Source organism: Staurois parvus, unplaced genomic scaffold, assembly GCF_062004578.1.
Source record: "Staurois parvus isolate SC_StPar_1 unplaced genomic scaffold, SC_StPar_1.0 ptg000371l, whole genome shotgun sequence".
In the NCBI taxonomy this organism is placed as follows: domain Eukaryota; kingdom Metazoa; phylum Chordata; class Amphibia; order Anura; family Ranidae; genus Staurois; species Staurois parvus.
In genome coordinates, this window is record NW_028318167.1 from 6,367,893 (window position 1) to 6,388,667 (window position 20,775).

Sequence of the window (20,775 nt, forward strand, 5' to 3'; positions counted from 1 at the left end):
AGTCTTGAACTGGAGGTGATGAGTGCGACGTCACCACCCTATCTCTCCACCTCATCCAGTCAGAGAACAGTTTTCATCTATTCAGAAATAGTAAAGCATTCTCTGAATGGCTCTTTTGCCGAGCAGGGACCACCGGTATTCAGAATGCGGCAGGCCAGCCATTTGGCATAGGACCCGGAAGATAGTATAGATCACTACAGTACTATTGGCTACTTCAGTTATTTCTGCCTTCCAGGGGCATCTACTTGTTTATGGTATACAGCACTGTTTCCCAACCGTTTTCCAGTTAAGACTCCTTTTTAAAATTCTGAACAATCTCAAGGCACCCCATTCTAAAATGTAAAAAACGAAACTACAGGTTTTACCTACTGCAGCAACATCCACACATGTAGGACACTCTGTGTCAGAGGTGATTTGTTCTTCCAAAGTAAATAGACCTTTGCACGCTGGTACTGGTTCGTATCCCAAAGTTTCTCTTCTCCCTCACTCAGCTAATATGACCCCAGTGCTGACAGAGAAGGGCAGGGGAGGGGCAAAAAAGAATGCTGTGCAGATGTAGGATGTCGTCCGCATCAACTGATTAGGTAATTGGTTGTTAGGATGCCAGTGGCTAGAAGGTTGTAATGGTGCTGATCACTTGTGCTTTTAAGTAACTAAAAGGCAGGCTTAGTCCACCTGTTGTCTTGGATACAATTTTTGGGCAACTTTGAGGCTTTTCGCCAAGGTACCCCTGAAGAAACCTGAGGGCACCCTTGTTGGAAAAGGCTGGTATACAGTATGCATAGGTACATTGGTTCAAGCTGGACCAATGTAATTGTATATAAATTATCCATACCTGGAATTCCTCTTTTAACACCTTGGCGTCGGTGCCTCCCAGCCCTCTAAGGGGTTTTTTGACGTCGGGAGGCAGGGTTTGTAATCATGTGACCACCGTGATTGGCTGCCAAAGTGGCGACATGATCGGAAAGCTTCCATTCGCAAGTAGAGATTGGGAACTTTCCGTTTGCTGCCAGTAACTGTGCCGCATGGTGTGCGTTCTCGGCAGAGTTCTGTTTTTGTGGGTGTGTTTGGTGCGAAGGCCTACCCGCTGAGAGGCTGCATATGTGTGCGTGGCCAGCGGGAAGGAGTTAAGAAAACAGGATTTTTGGGGGGGGGGGCACATGCTCTTGGATGTTTGCAGGTACAAGGGAACTCTATTATAAAACTCCTAGCATTCTCCCATGCCCAGTAGCCCTAGGTGCTGTATGCATCCGGCCATTGAAGGGCATGGCTGTATGTGTTTGTAGTTGGGTAAACGCTGATGCTCTTTTGCATCTGCATTTACCTGCACATGCACGTATAATGTATTTTCCCAAATGCAGAATTCTTCCTTTTAAATGTTTGTTCCCCATTTTAACTAAGTGTTCTAAATTTCAATTAAATATTCAGATTTTATTCCAAGTGCTAAAATCACTACAGGGTAGACCTGCTCGCGTGTGTAAACCTGAATGGATGGGATGCCTCGCTTGCTGCTACTACTACTTGGCAAGGTTTCAGTGAATGAGGTGTTTTGCAAACTAGGTTGTAATTCTAGAGATTACATAAACTGAAATGTTTGCTGTTATTTATGTTGCCCACTAGTCATTTTAAAACAAAAATGAATTTGTTGGTAGAAATTTTAATAATGTTCGTGCATCTTCATAAGACCCTTTTGTGTAGGAGTCAAAATAATTTCTGAACAGTGTTTTCCCGTTGTTTGTTTCTGTAGACTGCAGTGTGTATGAGAACGATAGCTGTGGGCTCACAATGATATCTGTTTTCTTGTTCTGTAATTACTGTTACTTAAAGAACAATGAGGGTATTTAGCAAAATCTTTTGGCCATGAATTTTAACTGGAACATTCAAAGTGTTACTAAACCCACAACAGTAAAATCAGTCTTTATATGCAGTACAGCATGCTTGTTATACTCACTGTGAAACCTAAGGGATTAATCCTCTGCTTTGTGTAAAAAGGCTTTTTGATCCTTTCTTCTGTTTCTCCCCTTTTTCAAGTGACCACATCTTATCTCTAGACTGAACCGTAGACATGCACATGCTCAATTTGGTGTGTGTTGCTAGAGTTTTTTTTTTTTTTTTTTCTTGGGAGCGTGCATATGATTAACACAGGGCCAATCAGTGCTGTGCAGACAGAGGGTCAGGGGATTTGTATCCTAGAGCAGAAACAAAACTACACGCTTTAGCTAGTGGTGGGCTGGACACAGATGTCACAAGACTACTCTTAACTGCTGATGAGAAAAGGTATTTATCAGTTTTATATTTACTAAAATAATCGCATTTCCATGTTGCGTGTGCTGTGGGAGACCAGATATAGTGAATGCAGGGTCCTGGGTTTACTAACACTTTAAATGTTTTGTACATAGTTTGAGTGTGCAGGTGTTTGTCTAGATTAATATTTTCCTCCTTAAAGCCCAAATCCAGGGAATTGGCAAACCCCCTTCCACTCCCTCTTAGATGGGCATTTGTATTATTTTTTTTTTTCTCATACCATTTTACTTACCTGAAGCCACTGTAGTATGGTGATCCTTCTCCTTTTTAGTTTTTCTTTCTGAAGTCCTCCTGGTATCCACATCACTGCCTGGACGATGTGGACACTTATTGGTGGAGGTGACACTTCCAGCAGCCAGGTTTTCTTTTGTAGTCTGCAGAAGCCGGAGAAACCTTGGGGAGATGAGGGAACCAGTGCCCAAGAAGATAACGAGGGGGATGAGGGGAAAGACCCCTTGGTCTGATCCATTACATTGCACTGCTTAGGAAGAGGTGTTTGTGCATCAATTGCCTTACACTTCAGCCTTGAATGCAATGTTCTACTTAAAGAATAAGTTCACCTTTTGTGAACATGTTACATGTCACACCCATATTTATGTTCAGCATCTGCCTGCTCCCCCCACCCCTTTCCTGTGACAGCGGGCGAGGGATTTTCTTCATACACCCGCTGTCCTAGTTGAAAAGAGCTCAGTCATACGGGGCCTCCACCCACACAGCAGCAACATTCATTCGGAGTTCTGTGAATTAATGAACTACAAGTACCGTCAGCCTCTGCGGCCGACTGCTTGTACTGTTGTGCTCGAAAGTTTCCATACCCTGGCAGAAACCATGCCATTTTGACATTGATATTGAAAATATAACTGATCATGCCAAAAAACTTTATTTAAGGATAGTGATCATATGAAGCAATTTTATTATCATATTAGTTGTTTTTGGCTTCTTTTTAAATCCTAAAGATAACAGAAATCACCTAAATGGTCATGATCAAGAGTTTACATATCCTGGAATGTTTGATCTTGGTACAGACACAAGGTGATGCACACAGGTTAAAATGATAATTAAGGGTTAATTTCCCACATCTGTGGCTTTTTAAATTGTAATCGGTGTCTATGTATAAATAGCCAATTAGTTTGATAGCACTCGCATAGATGCACTGAGCAGGCTAGACACTGTGCCATGGGGAGCAGAAAAGATGTGTGTAGTAAGGTTATAGACCTTTATAAATATTGAAAAGGATATAAAAAGATATCCAAAGGCTTGAATATGCCAGTCAGTACTGTTCATTTTTTTTTTTTTTTTTTTGGATCTCTTGATACCAAGCCAAGGTCAGGTAGACCAAGAAAGATTGCAGCCACAACTGCCAGAATTGTTCAGGATACAAAGAAAACCAAAAACACCCCCACAGGTAACCTCAGGAGAAATACAGGCTGCTCTGAAAAGAAGATAGTGTGGTTGTTTCAAGGAGCGCAATAAGACCAAAAATGATCTGCATTGTCAAGTTGCCAGAAAGAAGCCTTTACTGCGTCAATGCCACAAAAAAGCCTGGTTACAATATGCCTGACAACACTTTGAAACACCTCAACTGGCTTTTTGTGGCATAGGCATAGTAAAGGCTTCTGTCTGACAACTTGACCATGCAGCTCATTTTTGTATTGTGCTCCTTGGAACAACCACACCGTCTTTTTCCAGAGTAGCCTGTATTTTTCCTGAGGTTACCTGGGGGTATTTCTTTGTATCCCTAGCAGTTCTGGCAGTTGTGGCTGCAATCTTTCTTGGTCTGCCTGACCTTGGCTTGGTATTAAGAGATCCCCGAATTTTCCACTGATTAAGTGACTGAACAGTACTGACTGACATATTCAAGGCTTTGGATATCTTTGTCCTTTTCCATCTTTATAAAGGTCCATTATATTACACAAGTCTTTTGACAGTTATTTTCTGCTCCCCATGGCTCAGTATCTAGCCTGCTCAGTGCATCTATATGAGTGCTAACAAACTGACTATTGTACCAAGGCCAAACATTCCGGGTTATGTAAACTTCTGATCAGGGCCATTTGGGTGATTTCTGTTTCCGTTATGATTTAAAAAGGAGCCAAACATCTATGTGATAATAAATGGCTTCATATCATCACTATCCTTCAATTTAAAGACAGATTTTTTTTTTTTGATCAATTCTATCAGTCCTATTTTCAATATCTCTGCCAAAATTTCACAAGTTCTGCCAGGGAATGTAAACTTTTGAGCACAACTGTAGTTCTCCGTGAACTACCAGGGTGCTAAAGCTCTCTGTAGGTAATTCATTGATTTTCCTGCCCTATCAGGGGTATGGGCATACACCTACAGTCTGCAGGAGCCTGACACTGCAGCCTTTATCTGCGCATTGTGAGTGCATTGCTTTACAGGCTCCAAAAAAAAGTACCTCCCCTCCCCACTGCAGAAAATTGTGCAATTATTATTTTATTTATTTTTTAAACGCAAACTTTTCTTTTTAAAAGATAAGTTCACCTTTCATAACATGTTACACCCTGAATATGAATGGACTGGCCCCCGCTTCCCCTGATCCCTGTTGTGACAGCTAGTGGTGGATCTTCTCTTCCCTGCTAGCTGTCACATATTTTTAAAAACCGCAGCCATGTGGGGCTTCGCCTGCCGGCTGTGTCACTCATTTATAATATTCTGTAAGTGAGGACACTAAAAGTTCTGACAGCCTTTGAGGATGTCGGCTTGTAGTTCTCAGTGTAATAGTTTTTTCAGTGTCATTCAGTCTTCCTGTCAGTAAGTATCTGCCTGCCCATACAGGCACACAAACACACTAACAGGTCTGCAGGAGACCTGCATGGCACCAGTGATCTGATTTCTGGTACAATGCTTTAGAGGCTCCAGAAACAAATAATGAATGCACATTTAGGTGTATTTATTATTTTTTGTTAAAAGGTGAACTTATCCTTTTAAGTTTCATTTTTGGCTGGAGTTGGGATTCAACGCAAGTGGGATTATCCATCTGCCAATTTAGGCTTTTGTATTGCAAGGCACATGTTATGTTACTTGTAGATAACAAATGATCTAAAGCTCTGAGCAGCCATTAGTCAAAGATCAAGTCTCATAAATATTTATTATTATAGTGAATTTTTGCTTGCTTTGCCAATGTCCTTATTGACCTTGCATGACCCATATAGACTCCTTTTTGGTTTGGACAAACAAGCACTCAGTGCTAGGATTCAGTTGTGCTTTTAATCAATTCCCTCAAATCTCCTGAGTGCAGCCCACCTGCTCCAATATTTCCTTCGCAATTCAGCAGTCTTTGCGGTTCAGCCCTACCTGGAGCCTCACAGCATCTCCTTTTGTTGCGCCCGTGTAATTTTCTATGGGTAAGCCATACTCCTGGTGACCACCAGAGATCCAGCAGATTGTAGCTTACACAAAGAAGTAAATAAGTGCACTATAAAAGGAGGACTGTTTGCTGGAAAGGCTGTGCGGCATGTGCAGCAAAGATCACTGGATTGAGGAGGATGGTAAATATTTGACTTGGTGGCCTGCACTGGGGGATGGGTACAATTTTTTTATCAGAGGAAAAATGTAGAAGAATTTTCTTTTTAAAATGTATGTACCTTAAATCAATGTTTCAGTATGTTTTTAAGAAAACTGCATACAGTGAGGCATGATTCCAAAGTTTCTTAATTGCAGATCCTTCCAGTATCAGAAGTTTCTTGTAGCTGGACAACACTACTCCACTTCCTCTCAATTTGAAGCAACGCATGCCTGCAGTGTGCTGTTCTCCTGTTGACTGTTGGGCTTCCTGTCAGGTCTGCATATGCCTTGTATGTATTTCATAGGCAGTCCAACAGCCTACTAACCTCCCTGGAGGTATTCCTGAGTGTAACTCGGGGTAAAGTTTCAGCACCACAAGCGGTAACCCCGAGCTACACTCGGCAATACCTTGCAGCGTTGCTCCGGGATCTCTTCTTCACTTACCTTGTCCTGCGCTCCTGTGATGTCCCCCCTGCAGTGTCCCCTGCAATGTCCTCCGGCCGATGCCGGCATCTGTCTTCCGGGTTCCGTTCCCTGCGACGTCAGGACGTAACTGGCGGGAAATTTGAAAATTGTAGAAGTGACATTCACTAAATTCACTAAAATCACATAGTAAAACATTACTGTATCAAACCATTTCACATACATTTTGTCCCTAGTGCTTTTTCCTGTGCCCTGCCTGCATTTTTACTGTTCTTTCTGCCTTGAAACTGAGAAGTCCATGGCGTCCAAAAAGCGTCCCTTTAGGTCAAAAGTGGTTTTAGACAAGCTAGAAAACAGCGATAGTAAATTAGAACCACTTGCAGAATTGAGTGATAATGATTCGTGGGGAAAATCATCATCAGACCTGAAAATGATTTTACGACTTTGCTCAGTGATGTGCGAACTGGCGCTCTATTTCAAATTTCAGTGGTTTAGTTTGATTATATTATTGAATTACATTTATTATTATAATATTTTTTATGATTATTTATTAAATTATAATTTATGATTTCATGTTTCAAATTTTAACATACCCGGGATGTTTACTAGACTCTTGTTCGGATAGATTTCAGTGAGTTATTCCTAAAACTTACAGGCCTACAATAAAACAACGACATATTTCAATGCAAAAAAATGTACCACTTTGAGCACAGAAATACTGACATAATCAGACCGCTAGGGAGGTTAATGGAGAGCACATGGTAATTGTAAGGCAGTGACCTAGCATTGATGATCTGCAAAGGAAATGTTACTAGCTGGATCTTGAGGTGAAATCTTTGAAACCGATTTTAAAATATTTACTAAAGAAAAATGTATGTACAGCAAGGCACAACGTCAAACATACTGAAAAATGTATAGTTTACATCCGTTTTAAAGGTTACCATTTCCATTTTAACATGAGATTTACACAGGGATTTAGAGTTTCAAGAAAACTTTTATATTTCTAGGCTGATTGAACTCTTACCAATCTAATAAAGTGGACCTCATGCTAAACCTCTTCCTGTATGGGTATGCCACAAAACCAGCTTTCAACTATAATTGACAATGTATGTAACTCTGTGTCAGTAAAACCTGGTTGACCTGTGTGGTACCCTCTGCTACTATACGGAATGGTTCCATGCAAAACAGACAGTCAAAGGAGAGTCCTCTTAAAGTGGAGATATATATATTTTTTTCCCTATTAAAATTGTTATCTAAAGTTGGAGTGTAACATTTAACATGCATACATTCATAAGTAGCTTAGAAAATGGTCCACAGGTTCTTCCTCTTATTTATCTTGTAATGGTTATGAAATATTTTGTGAAGCAATTATGAAGTAGTTGACTCGATCTGTAAAAAGGTAATCTTTTCTGATCTCTCCTCCTCCGCTGCATCCTTTCTGTGAAGGAACACAATTGTGATCTGTTAGGTCAGTGCTCGCTCCGGAGTGCTGCATGCCTTACTGCTGTTTTATGTGCATGTCAGAACTGTAAATGTATCCAAAATCATCATTCGGATATGCCTTTTCATTAAAGCAGTTTTAAAACCAAAAGCAAACATTTATTATATTGCAGCTTACCAGTTCTTAGATGTGATGGCTGTATTGGTTTCCTTTTTAAGGTTTTCAGTCTTCTATTTTCATTTGGTGATCTAGTCAGCAACTCTGTTATTTTTCACTGCATAAACTTTCCATCAGGATGTATCAGTTTACATGGATGAGACAAACCACTTAATACTGTCAGGGGTAATTAAAATGATCATCTTTTGTTCATGTAAAACCTTTATCCCAAAAGAAATAAAAACTGTTTGCAGTAACTGATTGTAAAGTGTGAGTTGGAGTTTGGGTTGTAAACCTGCTAATACATTTAAAGGATAAGTTCACCTTTCTAAAAAAATAAAATAAATAAATTAACATTTTTTTTAATGCAGGTAACAAAAGTGCTACATTATTAATAATAATAATAATAATAATAATAATAATAATATTATTTCAGGCTCCTGCAGACTGTCTGGGTATCTGTCAGTTCATACTTCATACAAGCAGGCAGTTGCACAATGACAGCAAGATTCAAACTACCTAGAGCACTTGCTAGCACCCTGATAGTTCATTGAGAACTGAGTCATCTGCAAAGGATGTTGATACTTGTAGTTTATTCATTCACAGATCTCTGTGAATGAATGATGAGGCTGAGTGGGTGGAGCCCGCACAGCCACGCTCTTTTCAAATTGTGACAGTGGGTGCAGTGAGAAGAGCCCCAGCCTGCTGTCACAATGGGGGGTGGGGTAGGGTATGGTGGGGGACTTGTTCCCCAAAGTGAGCTTATGCTTTACACTTTAACATTCCCATTCCCCCAGACTGAGAATGCTGCTGTGCCTCCTATGCTCAGTCTTTCAAAGATGTCTCCCTAATACTGGATGTGTGTTATTGGCCATATCACCAGGTGAAAACAGATGAAAAAGCCAAACAAAAAAAAACTGATGCAGCCACCAATGCTGATTGGTAAGCTGCAATATATTACATTTTTGGTTTTGGGTTTATTACCGTTTTTAAACTATTTTCTCCCATAGTTGACAATTTACTAGAGTGGAAAGTTGTGTGTTCCTCGCACTTTTTAATAGACAATCTCACTACCTGCATGCCAATTTTGTGTTTGTTCCTAATTAATTCATTTTTACAAAAGAGGGATTAATAATATGCATGTGATGTATACTGTTTAATAAAGATCACCTGTAATTTCTTTTAAACTAAAACTCTGTAAAGAATGCAGGAAGGAATGGTAGACATTACCCAATTTAATATAAAGTATGTTGAAGGTATATTGTAACGTTAAGCACCATCTCTTTTATATATAGCCACTGAAAGTAGGAAAAGGAGTTGCTGTTCTCAGATATTAGGCAACTACTGAGCGTGTTTCACAAGTTCATTCATTGGCTAACCTGCTGACATTACTTTGGTGACAGGTAAACAGTGTAAGGGATGCACAAGATTGGAGTAGGCTTTAAAGAAGAACTCCAGGATGGGCAAAAAAAACATCCATTAGTACACCCAACTACACAAAATGCTAAACTATTAAAATATTCAAAAATGTTATCATTTAGGAGACAAGTCTAATGGAATTTTCATGATATCTCTTTTAATTAAAAACAATTACAGCATCTGCCTAGCTGAGGAGGTGTGAGAGATGAGATGACATCACATCCTCCCCTCTCTACAGTAAAAGGAAACTACAGTTCTCATCAAGCACAGGGAATTGTAGTGAATGTGGACGGGTATACTAGGCCTGTACATAGTGTATGTGTACTTGCCTACTTCAAACAGAAAATACCTACACATTCTCCTGCCACTGCTATCCTCACATGTGATCACTCCCCTCCAGTCACAACAGAATAGGAACTAATTTCCAGGACATTCTTTCTATTTTTTTTTTTATCAGCCACTGCTGCTTGTATGCTTCCATGTGATCACATCCCCAGCCACAACAGAACAGAAATAAAGCACTGGAACATGCTGGTTTACGTCGCTAACTAAATATGGGCATGTATGATAACCGGTATGTTTGGTCCCACACCTTCTTTGTTTCCATTTTGAAGGGTCGAGGATGAGTCATCAGTTGCTAGGGCTCAGGCAGCCACCCAGATTTTTTTTTTTTAGTTATCTGTCAGCAGGAGAGCGCAGAGTCATGAAATCTGCAGTACAAAACACCTCTCTCATATGCAGATCAAGACAGAGGGGGAGGTTCCAAGGCATAGAGATAGACATTGATCAGATATCAGTATGCATGTGACTTGGATAATGCTGCTGCCAGATTGGTGTGTGTCAGTGTCAGGAGACTGTGTGTACTGTGGATGTGGGGGGTGGCTTAGAAAGGCAGGAGCGGAGCAGTGTATGCAGTGATTGGCTCTCACTATGTGTTAGTGTCGGTTTTTTAATGTAATTACCGTCTTTTTATTTTTATTTTTTCACTATGACTCACAGAATTAGCTGTCACTTTCTCCCAGATAAAATAAACCGTTTCCTTTAACTCCAGGGAAAGTGACAGCTAATTCTGTGAGCTATAGTGAAGAAAAATAAAGCATTGCATTTAAAAACCGGCACTGACCTATGGTGACAGCCAGTGAGGGAGCCTTTCTGTATACCCTGCTCCCCCACTGTATAGACTGCTCCTCTCCTGACCCATCCTTGCACACACTGCCCCCCTACAAAGAGCACCTGGCACTCATGTTATCCCATAGGGGACTATTGGTCCCCTATGTGATGGCAATAAAATCATAAATTAACAAAAATATATGCATGAAAGAAAAAAAAAAGTGGAGGCTCCCCACCCCCATATAAGCAGACGTTTCGCTTTTCGGCCACATGCATTCTGAATTTTCGGTATCGGTTTCAGCACCAGGAACATTTCGGTGCACCACTAATATATAGATATACAGTTAGGTCCATAGATATTTGCACACAGGCACAATTTTAGTTCTTTTCAGGTATTTACCAAAACATATTCAAGCTTTAGTTATATAATGGATATTGGCTGAAAGTGCACACTCTCAGGTTTAATTTTACCATAGAGAGGATCCTGCGATCATCCAGCACTGTTGTCTTCCATGGACGTCCATGCCTTTTTATGTTGCTGAGCTCACCAGTGCATTTTTCTTTCCTCAGAATGTACCAAACTGTTGATTTGGCCGCTCCTAATGTTGCTGCTATCTCTCTGATGGATTTGTTTCATTTTTGAAGCCTTACAATGGCCTGTTTCACTTGCATGGACAGCTCCTTTGAATGCATGATGAAGGTTCACAACAATAGATTTCAAATGCAACTTTAGACCTTTTACTTGATTAACTGATGAAGACATAACAAAGGAGTAGCCCACACCTGGCCACGAAATAGTCTTTTTGATTCAATTGTCTAATTACTTTTGGCCCCTTGAAAAAAGGGGGAATGGCTACTCTTAAGAGCTGTAATTCCTAAACCCTTCCTCCATTTTGGATGTATGTACCCTCAAGTTAAACCTGAGTGTGCACTTCCAGCCCATATCCATTATATAACTATAGCGTGAATATGTTTAGTTGAATAACTGAAAAAAACTAAAATTGTGCCTGTGTCCAAATATATATGGACCTAACTGTATATAGATATGTGTGCACACACACTTTTACTAGTGGAAGTGGTGCAGAGACTCCTAGCTGAAGCTATGAGAGATGGGACTGAGTGCCAGTGTCCTGAGCTGTCATTCATAGAACACTGCCTCAGTGGGAGGTAAAGACCGGGACAGAAATACATCACCGCGTGCCAGAGAGAACTACAGCAGAGATGTGACAAGACCAGTGGCTGGGAGAATAGTGGCATAACAGTCACTGGTCTTACAAACTGGAAACCCCTGGGAATTAACGGTTTGATTAATAGGCTATTTCACAACAACTACTAAATGAACCATATGTTTGATGACCTATTCAGTGAAGGTAGGAAAGCAGCAACAATGACATGTAAAAATTTTTTTGCCCACAGTTCTGCTTTAAACCCAACTCCAGGAAAACTAAGAACTCTCTCATGCAATAGAGTCACATTCATACTACGAGGGTTAAGAGCTCATTTATGTCTAGGAGGCAGAAAAGCAGTTTGCTTACCTGATCCTCTGTCCCCTTGATCCAGCAGTTTGACTGTGCCTTGTGTCCAATACAAGGTTGTGATCCCGGCATTGGTCTTGATGATGTCAGTGGACTCCACCACTGGAGCATAGGGGATTGGAGGCTATCTAGCACCACAGATGAGCCTGTGTGAACAGGGGACCAGGTAAGAAAAGGTGCTTTGCAAAATGTCCTAGACATGAATGAGCAGATAACCCATGCAGAGGATTTTTAGGTTTTATGGAGTTCAGCTTTAAACAGTAATACATTCAAAATGTACTGCAACCTTTATTGTTGGAAGTACCTAGTGTAGGGTCTGTCTCTCCTTAACGACACCGTGTTCATTTTGATAACAGGCACTCTTTAAGGGACCATTCACACCAGCAAGCCACAATGATGGTACGCCAGCTGGTGTGTGCCATGAGACACAATTTACATTTTTTTTCAGAGAACTTTATTGGTGTGTCACAAGTGGCATTCAATACAGTCCTATTCACTGCATGACATGATGCAGTGGTTTATGTTGCAACCTGCTTTGCTGAAAAAGAATTATTGTTTTCAGAGAACTGTGAATGGACAGCAATGGAAGCAAGGCGTTTTGCCTTGTCTGTGAGTTAGTTGCCAGCGTAGCCTCAATGCATCCACCTAGTGTGAACAAGCCCTAAAAGTATGCAGTCACATGCAGAAATAACACATTTTGCTTGTTAATTGCAGTTCATTCCATATCCTGTTGCACTAAATGCTACAAATCAAAATGGTGCCGGGGTACCCTCTTTTGCTGACGTGGGATGGGTCGCACATGAAGAGGAGGGAGAAGCGTTTACTAGGCTAAGGTAAGTTTTACTTAATGTAATTCATTCAGATCTATGGAAGTAATGTACTGACCCCATACACTGGAGTCTGGGCAGCAGGATAGGGCATGTGGCTAGTGACTGCAGCATGTGTGACCACGATACCAGTTGATGGTATTCATTCAAATGGTGAAATCTTGCTTCGCTTGTTCTCATATTGATTTTAGATCTTCATCATTGGGAGATCTTGTCTGCTTAGCTTGAGATTTATTAAATATTTGATTCCTTTAATTTCATGTAATGTTTTTTCAATATATATTTCTGCCTTGATGTAATTATTGTAATATGTTTCTAGGGCACAGAATCATGTGCACCACAATCTGTCATTAGAAGATGAGTTAAGCCATTATGACAAACCACTTAGAAGACAGGTATCCATGCCTGCTCTTTTGAAGGAGGCGCCAGAGATCAGATTGCTGCCAGTGGCCAATGAAGAGGCTTTGCAGAAGATCAATGCGCTGGAAAATGAGCTGGCTAACTTGAGAGCACAGATTGCCAAGATTGTTACTATCCAAGAGCAGCAAACTGTGACTGCAGGTATTTCTATACAGGGCTTCCTGATCATTTATGGTGGGATGCTGTTAGGAATTCAACACTCCTCATGCATTTTTTTTAAGGCATATTTTCTGGCATACTATGTATTTGTGTTACCATATCTTCTTGGGATCCAGATACTTTGTTTTCGGTGATGAAGAAGATGTCAGTTGAGGGTAAACAGTTTTGAAAGTTTATTTAGAAGAGTTCGAGTGAAAAAAAGGAAGATTAGCAAGTGCATGTGAAGGTACTAAGTTTGGTTATGTGCCAAACTTAGTACCTTCATGGAAATGTGGATTTCAAATCTCCAATCTTAGACGTTTGCCATGTGCATGTAATATATATTAAACTGTTTTTTTTTTTTGTTTTTTTTTTTTTTTTTCTTCAAATTCATAGGTTCTGTTTCTACACCTGTTTCACCTTGTGCAGCACCTCCACCCCCGCCTCCACCTCCTCCTCCTCCTCCTCCTCCACCACCTCCTGCTCTTCACAGAAGTATCTCTGCAATAGACCTGATTAAGGAGAGAAAGGGCAAGAAGAACAATGTAGAAGCAACAGTGCTAGACAGCATACCAAAGAAGCCAGAAATGCCAAACATGTTGGATGTTCTAAAAGACATGAAGCAAGTGAAGTTGCGCTCTGTGAAAAGGTAATGCATGCTGACAACATACTTAGAGGAATTAGAACAGTCTTATTCCTGTCTAGCCCCTTGATCCCCCTGGCTTGTGCTTCTGTTAAGATTTTTATAGTTAGTGTCTGCAGAGGAATGAGGTGAATGTGCAAACTGTATTTATCCCTGTACCCCTCTTTCCATCTGCCGATTAGTTGTGTCAAATTATGGAACTGGAAAGTATTGTGATGTCCCAAAGCTGACCTGATTGTAAGCACTGTGCCCAGATTAAAGTACTGAAGTACTGCTTGCAACAAAGACCAGGCTGTGTACAACTGGAATAATCCTTTTTTTTTTTTTTTTTTAAACTTGTGCCCCATGTCGTTTAAGAGACATATTAGACTACATTGTGAATAGCTCTGAAGTAAACTATAGTTCTGTCAGAGAATGCAGTAAAATCTCTTGGTATAGTTAACTGTTCTGGTCTGGAGTTTTTTCTGACGGACTGCCTTTTTTTAAGCAGTTCAGACTTCTTTTCTCTTGCTGATGAATTGGTGGCATGATGCTGGATTGTCAGGTACCTTATCTTTTGCGTTAGTTCTCTGTTTGACTTGGGTACATTTTTATTATCCAAGGTCTATTACACTCCAAGGCTGAAGTTGTGTTGCTGTGAATAACTATAGTTTCTGGAAGCATAACTGGCTAGAAATATTACTGGGTAACATTTTTGTGATTAGAAATCTTCTTCCACTGAAACAAACTACAATATACTGTTGGATGCGTTTTTGATTCAATAAATTAAAATAATTGGGGGAAAAAAATTATATTCGCTTCCAGAAATGATTGTGTTTTTAGTGGTGTGCTGTGTCTGCTCCTATTAGTGACATCCAGCGTGATAAAGAACATTGTTGCCACTCAGAAGACTGTTCAGTTTCTGTAAGTGAAAACCTTTTGTGGCTGTAAAGGCAGATGGTGCATTCTGTGCAGTAAGGTAAAAACTCTCCCTGCATGCAGCTCCTCCCCCCCGAAATACATACCTGAGCCAAATCTCTATCCAGCAATGTGCACAAGAGCTGAGTCTTTCTTGGCTCTCTTGCTCCTTATTGGCTCAGATACAGCAGCGCAAGCCATTGGCTCTTGCTGCTGTCAATCAGAATCAGTGACGAGGGAGTAGGGTTCAGGGCCGAGCTCCGCTCGTTGTGACTTAGACACAGTCGGCTCAGGAGTGCCCCCAGAGCAAGCAGCTTGCTCTAGGAGCTCTCAGCGGGGGGAAGGGGTCAGGAGCACCAGTGGGGAACCAGAGAAGAGGAGAATCTGGGCTGCCCTGTGCAAAAACCATTACACAGAGCAGGTAAGTATAACATGTTTGTTATTTTAATTGAACCAAAAAAAAAAAACCACAAAAAAACCCAAAGCTTTACAATCACTTAAAAAAACACATTGCAATTGAAGGAGAAAATCTCTGCAAATAAACCTTTTAAAATACTTTGTTTATTGTTTAGTACAGGACACAGGAATTGATTCATAGACCATGGGATGTTTCTAAGCAGAGGGATAGGCAAAAATGAATGGCTAAAAGCTTTGTTGGTTCTGTTCCCTAATGTCCCCATAAAACCCCACCCACACTGTACTGCTTCAGTTTTTTGGGGGGTTTTTTTTGACGATGGATGCCTTCTGGAGAGGAATTTCCTCATTTTATTTATTTTACCAGATTTATTTACCTCCTTCTGCTGACACTTTTGTCATGGCTTAGAAGCAGGTTCTGGATTGGTGACACTTGAGTACACCTTAGGAATCATGCTGCTAGCCTTAGCAAATAGGTATAATGTTTTTTTACTTTAAACTTTTTTTCACATTTCTGGATGCATTAGTGACTTTGTGGGATTGTTGCACAATTACACGTGCTTTTCCTCCCCTGTAACTACTTCCTGCTCCACAGAATGGAGGTGGAGGCCATTCTTCATAGCTCTGGATTGGCGCAGTAGAGCAAGGTACACCAACCTGGTAAGGTTACTCACAGATGCCTTGCTTTCTTAGAGAGCGATCTTCCTCTTTGCTTCTCAGTTGCTGGCATTGTCAACATGGTATCTTATTCCATGTTTTTACAGCATCGCAGGTTTCGCTATCCTGGCTATGCTGTAGACCAGCCTTTCTCAACCTTTTCAATGCAGAGGGACCCTTGACACAACTTTCCGGTCTCAGGGAACCCCTGCTAAAAATGACTATATCTACAATTCATAATACATGAGTTTGATAGAGGTAAGAATGCTCCTTACACTTGTGGTCATTGGGAAGAATTACCCCCTTACAGATTGCTAAAAACATCAATGGGAACTTACCTGAGAGGCAAAATTGCTGATTGCTCAAGGAACCCCTAGCAACCTCTGGAGGAACCCTGGTTGAGAAACCCTGCTGTAGGCACATCCACTTCCCACAAAGGAGTACTAATGAACTTGGAGACATGCTTTTTGTAGTTTTTGCTCTCTTATAAGGACTCATTCACTCTTGTGTGGCAGTGGCTATGTGCTGGCAGAAATGGTACAAGCACCTTTTTATGATGTATTAAAATGAAAGGGCTGCTTTAATGCAATGCACATTAATAGTTGTGTGCCAAGGCTTAAATGGCTCTCCATTATCAAATTTCTCTCCCTTTTGTGGGATTTTAATTTGCTCCTGTTAGCGATTCAATGGTTTCCCTTTAAGCAGATGAGTGACATTTCTCTTTACCTTACAAGGTGGTTTTCTTTGTGGTACCTGTAGAGCAAGGGTGTAAAATTCAGTTTAATCGTGGGCTATATCAGCAATATGGTTACCCTCAAAGGACCTGTTCTATCTGTAAGACTAGATGTCCAAAGCACCTCCCACCCTCCCCTACATCACAGTGCATCCCTCTTAACTTGAGCTGCTGCCGGGAAGAAGCTGAGGGCAGAGCTGGAAAGCAGACAGTGCATGGTCTCCAGGAGGACCAGAGGAGGGCTAAAATCTGCTGAATGCTGAGACCAGGGGAAATGGAGACAATGGGTTGAGAGGTGCAAGATCTGTAGTAGAAGTTCTGTTCTCTGCTGCCTAGCTGGAGCCTGGGCTGAGGTTTGTAGAAATATGTAACTCGCATGGACACTTTCTTCTAGGACATCATCCTACTATGCTTTTGTGTGCTGTGCTAGTTAACTAAATGGAGATTTCTCACTGTCTGTATGTAGTTTCTGTTGTATGTTAGTCTTATACGCCAGTTTGTTTGAATAAAATGATTGCTAGATAGCACATTCATGTCTATTAAAATGTTCAGGCCTTGGCTGTGAATCACTATTGTTGGTTGTATTGTCAGAGGGAATGTTAGTGGTACTCGTAAACATAGAGCCTAAGAACTGTGTCTTTTTTACTTGAAGAATACCTGAAGGCTCAAAACCTAAGCCATGTGACCCAACTGACCCAGCAGCTCTTATTGCTGAAGCTCTAAAGAAGAAGTTTGCATACAGATATCGAAGTGATAGCCAAGGAGAGTCAGACAAACCTGTTCCAAAGAAAGAGCCAAAGAGGGCTGCAGAAACACCAATGGTATGTGAATATTTTTCTGTCTATGTGAACTTCACTAGAATGATTTATCGTACAGGATTTGTTATAAATGTTATATATGAGCCTAGGTGCATTGCCCTGCCTCTCTAGCTCATCTAGTCAGAGAACGCTTTGAATTCATTCGAGCGAGAATGATCAATTATCTTTGTAACAACTCTTTTGTTGTTTTGTTTTTCAGTTTGGACCTCACATGTTGAAATCAACAGGAAAAATGAAGACCCTCATTGAATCGAAACATTCCTGAAAAACATGAGAAGCTCTTGACCAATTCCTGGCTTTTTACTAGGGATTAAGAATCAAAAACGAGATGTGCAATGTATTTTCTTCTAAAGGGATCTTGTGACCTGATCACAATCTGTATAACACTAAATCTTGCCGTGCCAAATTGTGGTGGATAATGAGCAATGGCTTGAATATATACTGTACAATACTAATGATATAGTATAGTTATTCTAGTTCTAGCAATACTGTACAATGCTGCAGCTGTTTGGTACTTTGAGGGGTAGACTCCCCCTTCATTTTTGATAGGCACTTTATGAAGTGTTCAGAAGATGTTTAGTAGATTATACTTTTTATTTTGATGAATATAGGAATTTACAATTTCCTTATTATAAGCAAATGGTTTTTAGACTTTTGTGCTCTTAAGCTTTATTAGATCTTCGGAAATATTCTGTAAAGCAACTTTTTGCATTTTTATAATTGAATTGCCCAACAAAATATTTGTTAGTGACCACACTTTTTTTTTTTAATATCCCATTACATTGGCGGGAGCTTTGAGAGTTCAACTGTTGGTAGAAATCTAAAGGTAAGTATATGAAAGTTTTTCTTGCTAAGCTTAATTAGCTTATGATTTACTCCAGTAAACGTTCACTTTTACAGCAAGCTCATAGAGGTATCTGAATAGCATTGCTTTCCGTGAGCGTGCACCGTTTATCCTATTCTATGCTGTTCTCTAACTGTTGGCCTGTTTTGTTTAGAGCTGACCTGCCTGGCTTCCATCACCCAATGGTGTTGCGCAGTTCAGGTTGTTTGTAACCAACCATATGGCAGCCAATACTATTGGCTATAAAATGTACATGTGATTTATTACCAGTTCCTAAAACTGTTGGATTGGTTTTTAAGATGTTCCCTGCCTGGCGGCACCCCCCCCCCCCTTTCCAAATAGCAATTCTGTTGGCTTTTATCCAACATGCAGTATGGTTGGATATAAACCTTATGTTTCCTGGTGTTTAGCTGGTTCCCAGTCTGGATTTAGTTTTTTTTACAGAGCATCCCAGGAGCTTCAAATCCTTAGATGTTGTATATTAAATATTGTGTGACCACAGCATTTATGATCATGTTGCAGCCCACCCCTTCCAGGCATTTTCCACTTCGTATTTGCCAGTGAGTCTACGGAGTGCATTTGGTGACCAGTAGAAAAATCAAGGCAACAGAATGGGGAAAGGGTTTCATGGTGATTATGTAGGTCTTTGTTGCAGTTCACTTTATACAGCACTCTGCAATTGTAAGCACCTGGGATGCTCTTTTAATAACTGAATACACAGGTGATTACTTGGAACGGCCTGTTATCTGTAGTCAGAGCCAGCTGTATACTGTAAAGCTACCCCACAAGTTGCTTTAGTGTGTACAGACCAGAATGTCAATTTAAATTTTTTAAAGTAACAATATTCGATATATGAGCAGAATGGTGTCCCAAGAAAAAGGTGTGAGAAGTGTTGAAAGGATGAAAGATGAATGATCAAAGATTTCTCACTAGTCGAACGTTCCTTTGGGCTTAATTATATCAACGAAAGGTTATGGGGAAATTCAGTAATCAGGACATTTTCTTCACGGCATGACTCCTTTTAACATGGCCTGCGCGAAACTAATGAAAGCGGTGTGCAAGTTTTGGTACCAGTACTTATTCAGGTAGTTTCTACTTCTGCTACGTACAGTGAAGGAAATAAGTATTTGATCCCCTGCTGATGTTGAGTGTTTGCCCACTCGCAAAGAAACGATCGGTTTAAAAATCGAATGGTAGGTGTATTGTAACACTGAGACAGAATAGCAACAAAAAATTCAAAAGAAATGCATGTCTAACAAATTATGCACTGATTTGCATGTTCATGAGGGAAATAGGTATTTGATCCCCTATCATTCAGCATGATTTCTGGCTACCAGGTGTCTTTCATACAGGTAGCAAGCTGAGATTAGAAGCAGTCTCTTAAAGGGAGTGCTGCTAATCTCATGTTACCTGTATAAAAGACACCTGTCCACAGGAGCAATCAAGGAATCAGATTCCAAACTCTCCACCATGGCAAAGACCAAAGATCACTCCAAGGATGTCAGGGACAAGACTGTAGACCTACACAAGGCTGGACTGGGCTACAAAACTATCGCCAAGCAGCTTGGAAACGTCTGACCTCTGTGATTGCCAACAAGGGATTTGCCACCAAGTACTAAGTCATGTTTTGTGAAGGGGATCAAATACTTATTTCCCTCATGAACATGTAAATCAGTGCATAATTTGTTAGACATGCATTTCTTTTGAATTTTTTGTTGCTATTCTGTATCTGTGTTACAATACATCTACCATTCGATTTTTAGACTGATCATTTCTTTGTGAGTGGGCAAACATTCAAAATCAGCAGGGGATCAAATACTTATTTCCTTCACTGTATAGATGACATTCACACAAACTTACTGTTCCATACACCCATGCAAAGGACTGTCTTGGTGTTCCATGAAGACATCCTGTTAAAATCAATGACAGGCAGAAGGCTGTACAGATCTTGCAATGCACAATGTCACCAGCATCCCCACCCCTTCAGTGACTTTCAGATGTCGACTAGGGAATCTCCCAACCAGAGGCTGAATGGCGATGATCTATTTTGTTGTGATGTCAAAGCCAACAGCATATTGGTGAAAAAGGGGCTGACCGTGCACAGAGGATGGAGTGTTGGAGGTGTGGACACTCCAGCCTCAGTCTGCCTTCCTCCATGCATGTTTCTGCTAGTTACATATATCATTGCCCGTGCCATCTTTTGTCATACATAGAAGTAACAGAATTCTAAAGAGTGTTTGAAATTATTTATGAATTACTCAGGATGTGACTTTAATTCTTCTTTAAGCCATTGGGGAAATGTGCTGCATATTACAGCCAGGCATTAGACGTTGGTGTAGTAGAGATGGCCAGTTCCCTCCTCTTCATCACTGACTTTGACCATCTCTGTTAATACACCTGTTCTGGTGGTGTTCCCTACATTCCATTTGTCATGGCTGCCCAAATCTCCGACAAATAACTCAGATTATGAT

General features: G+C 40.6%; 1 protein-coding gene across 1 annotated transcript in view; it reads left to right on the forward strand.

Annotated features, from left to right (window-relative positions):
* The window catches only part of MTFR1 (mitochondrial fission regulator 1), a 42,141-nt gene extending 24,226 nt beyond the window's left edge, over window positions 1-17,915 (forward strand). Inside the window, exons 4-8 of the mRNA XM_089685334.1 lie at window positions 12,628-12,746; window positions 13,060-13,301; window positions 13,695-13,947; window positions 17,295-17,463; window positions 17,660-17,915. Coding sequence (XP_089541460.1) covers window positions 12,628-12,746; window positions 13,060-13,301; window positions 13,695-13,947; window positions 17,295-17,463; window positions 17,660-17,725 — 849 coding nt within the window. The 3' untranslated portion in view covers window positions 17,726-17,915. The remainder of the gene's footprint in view (window positions 1-12,627; window positions 12,747-13,059; window positions 13,302-13,694; window positions 13,948-17,294; window positions 17,464-17,659) is intronic.
* Window positions 17,916-20,775: the final 2,860 nt, after the last annotated feature.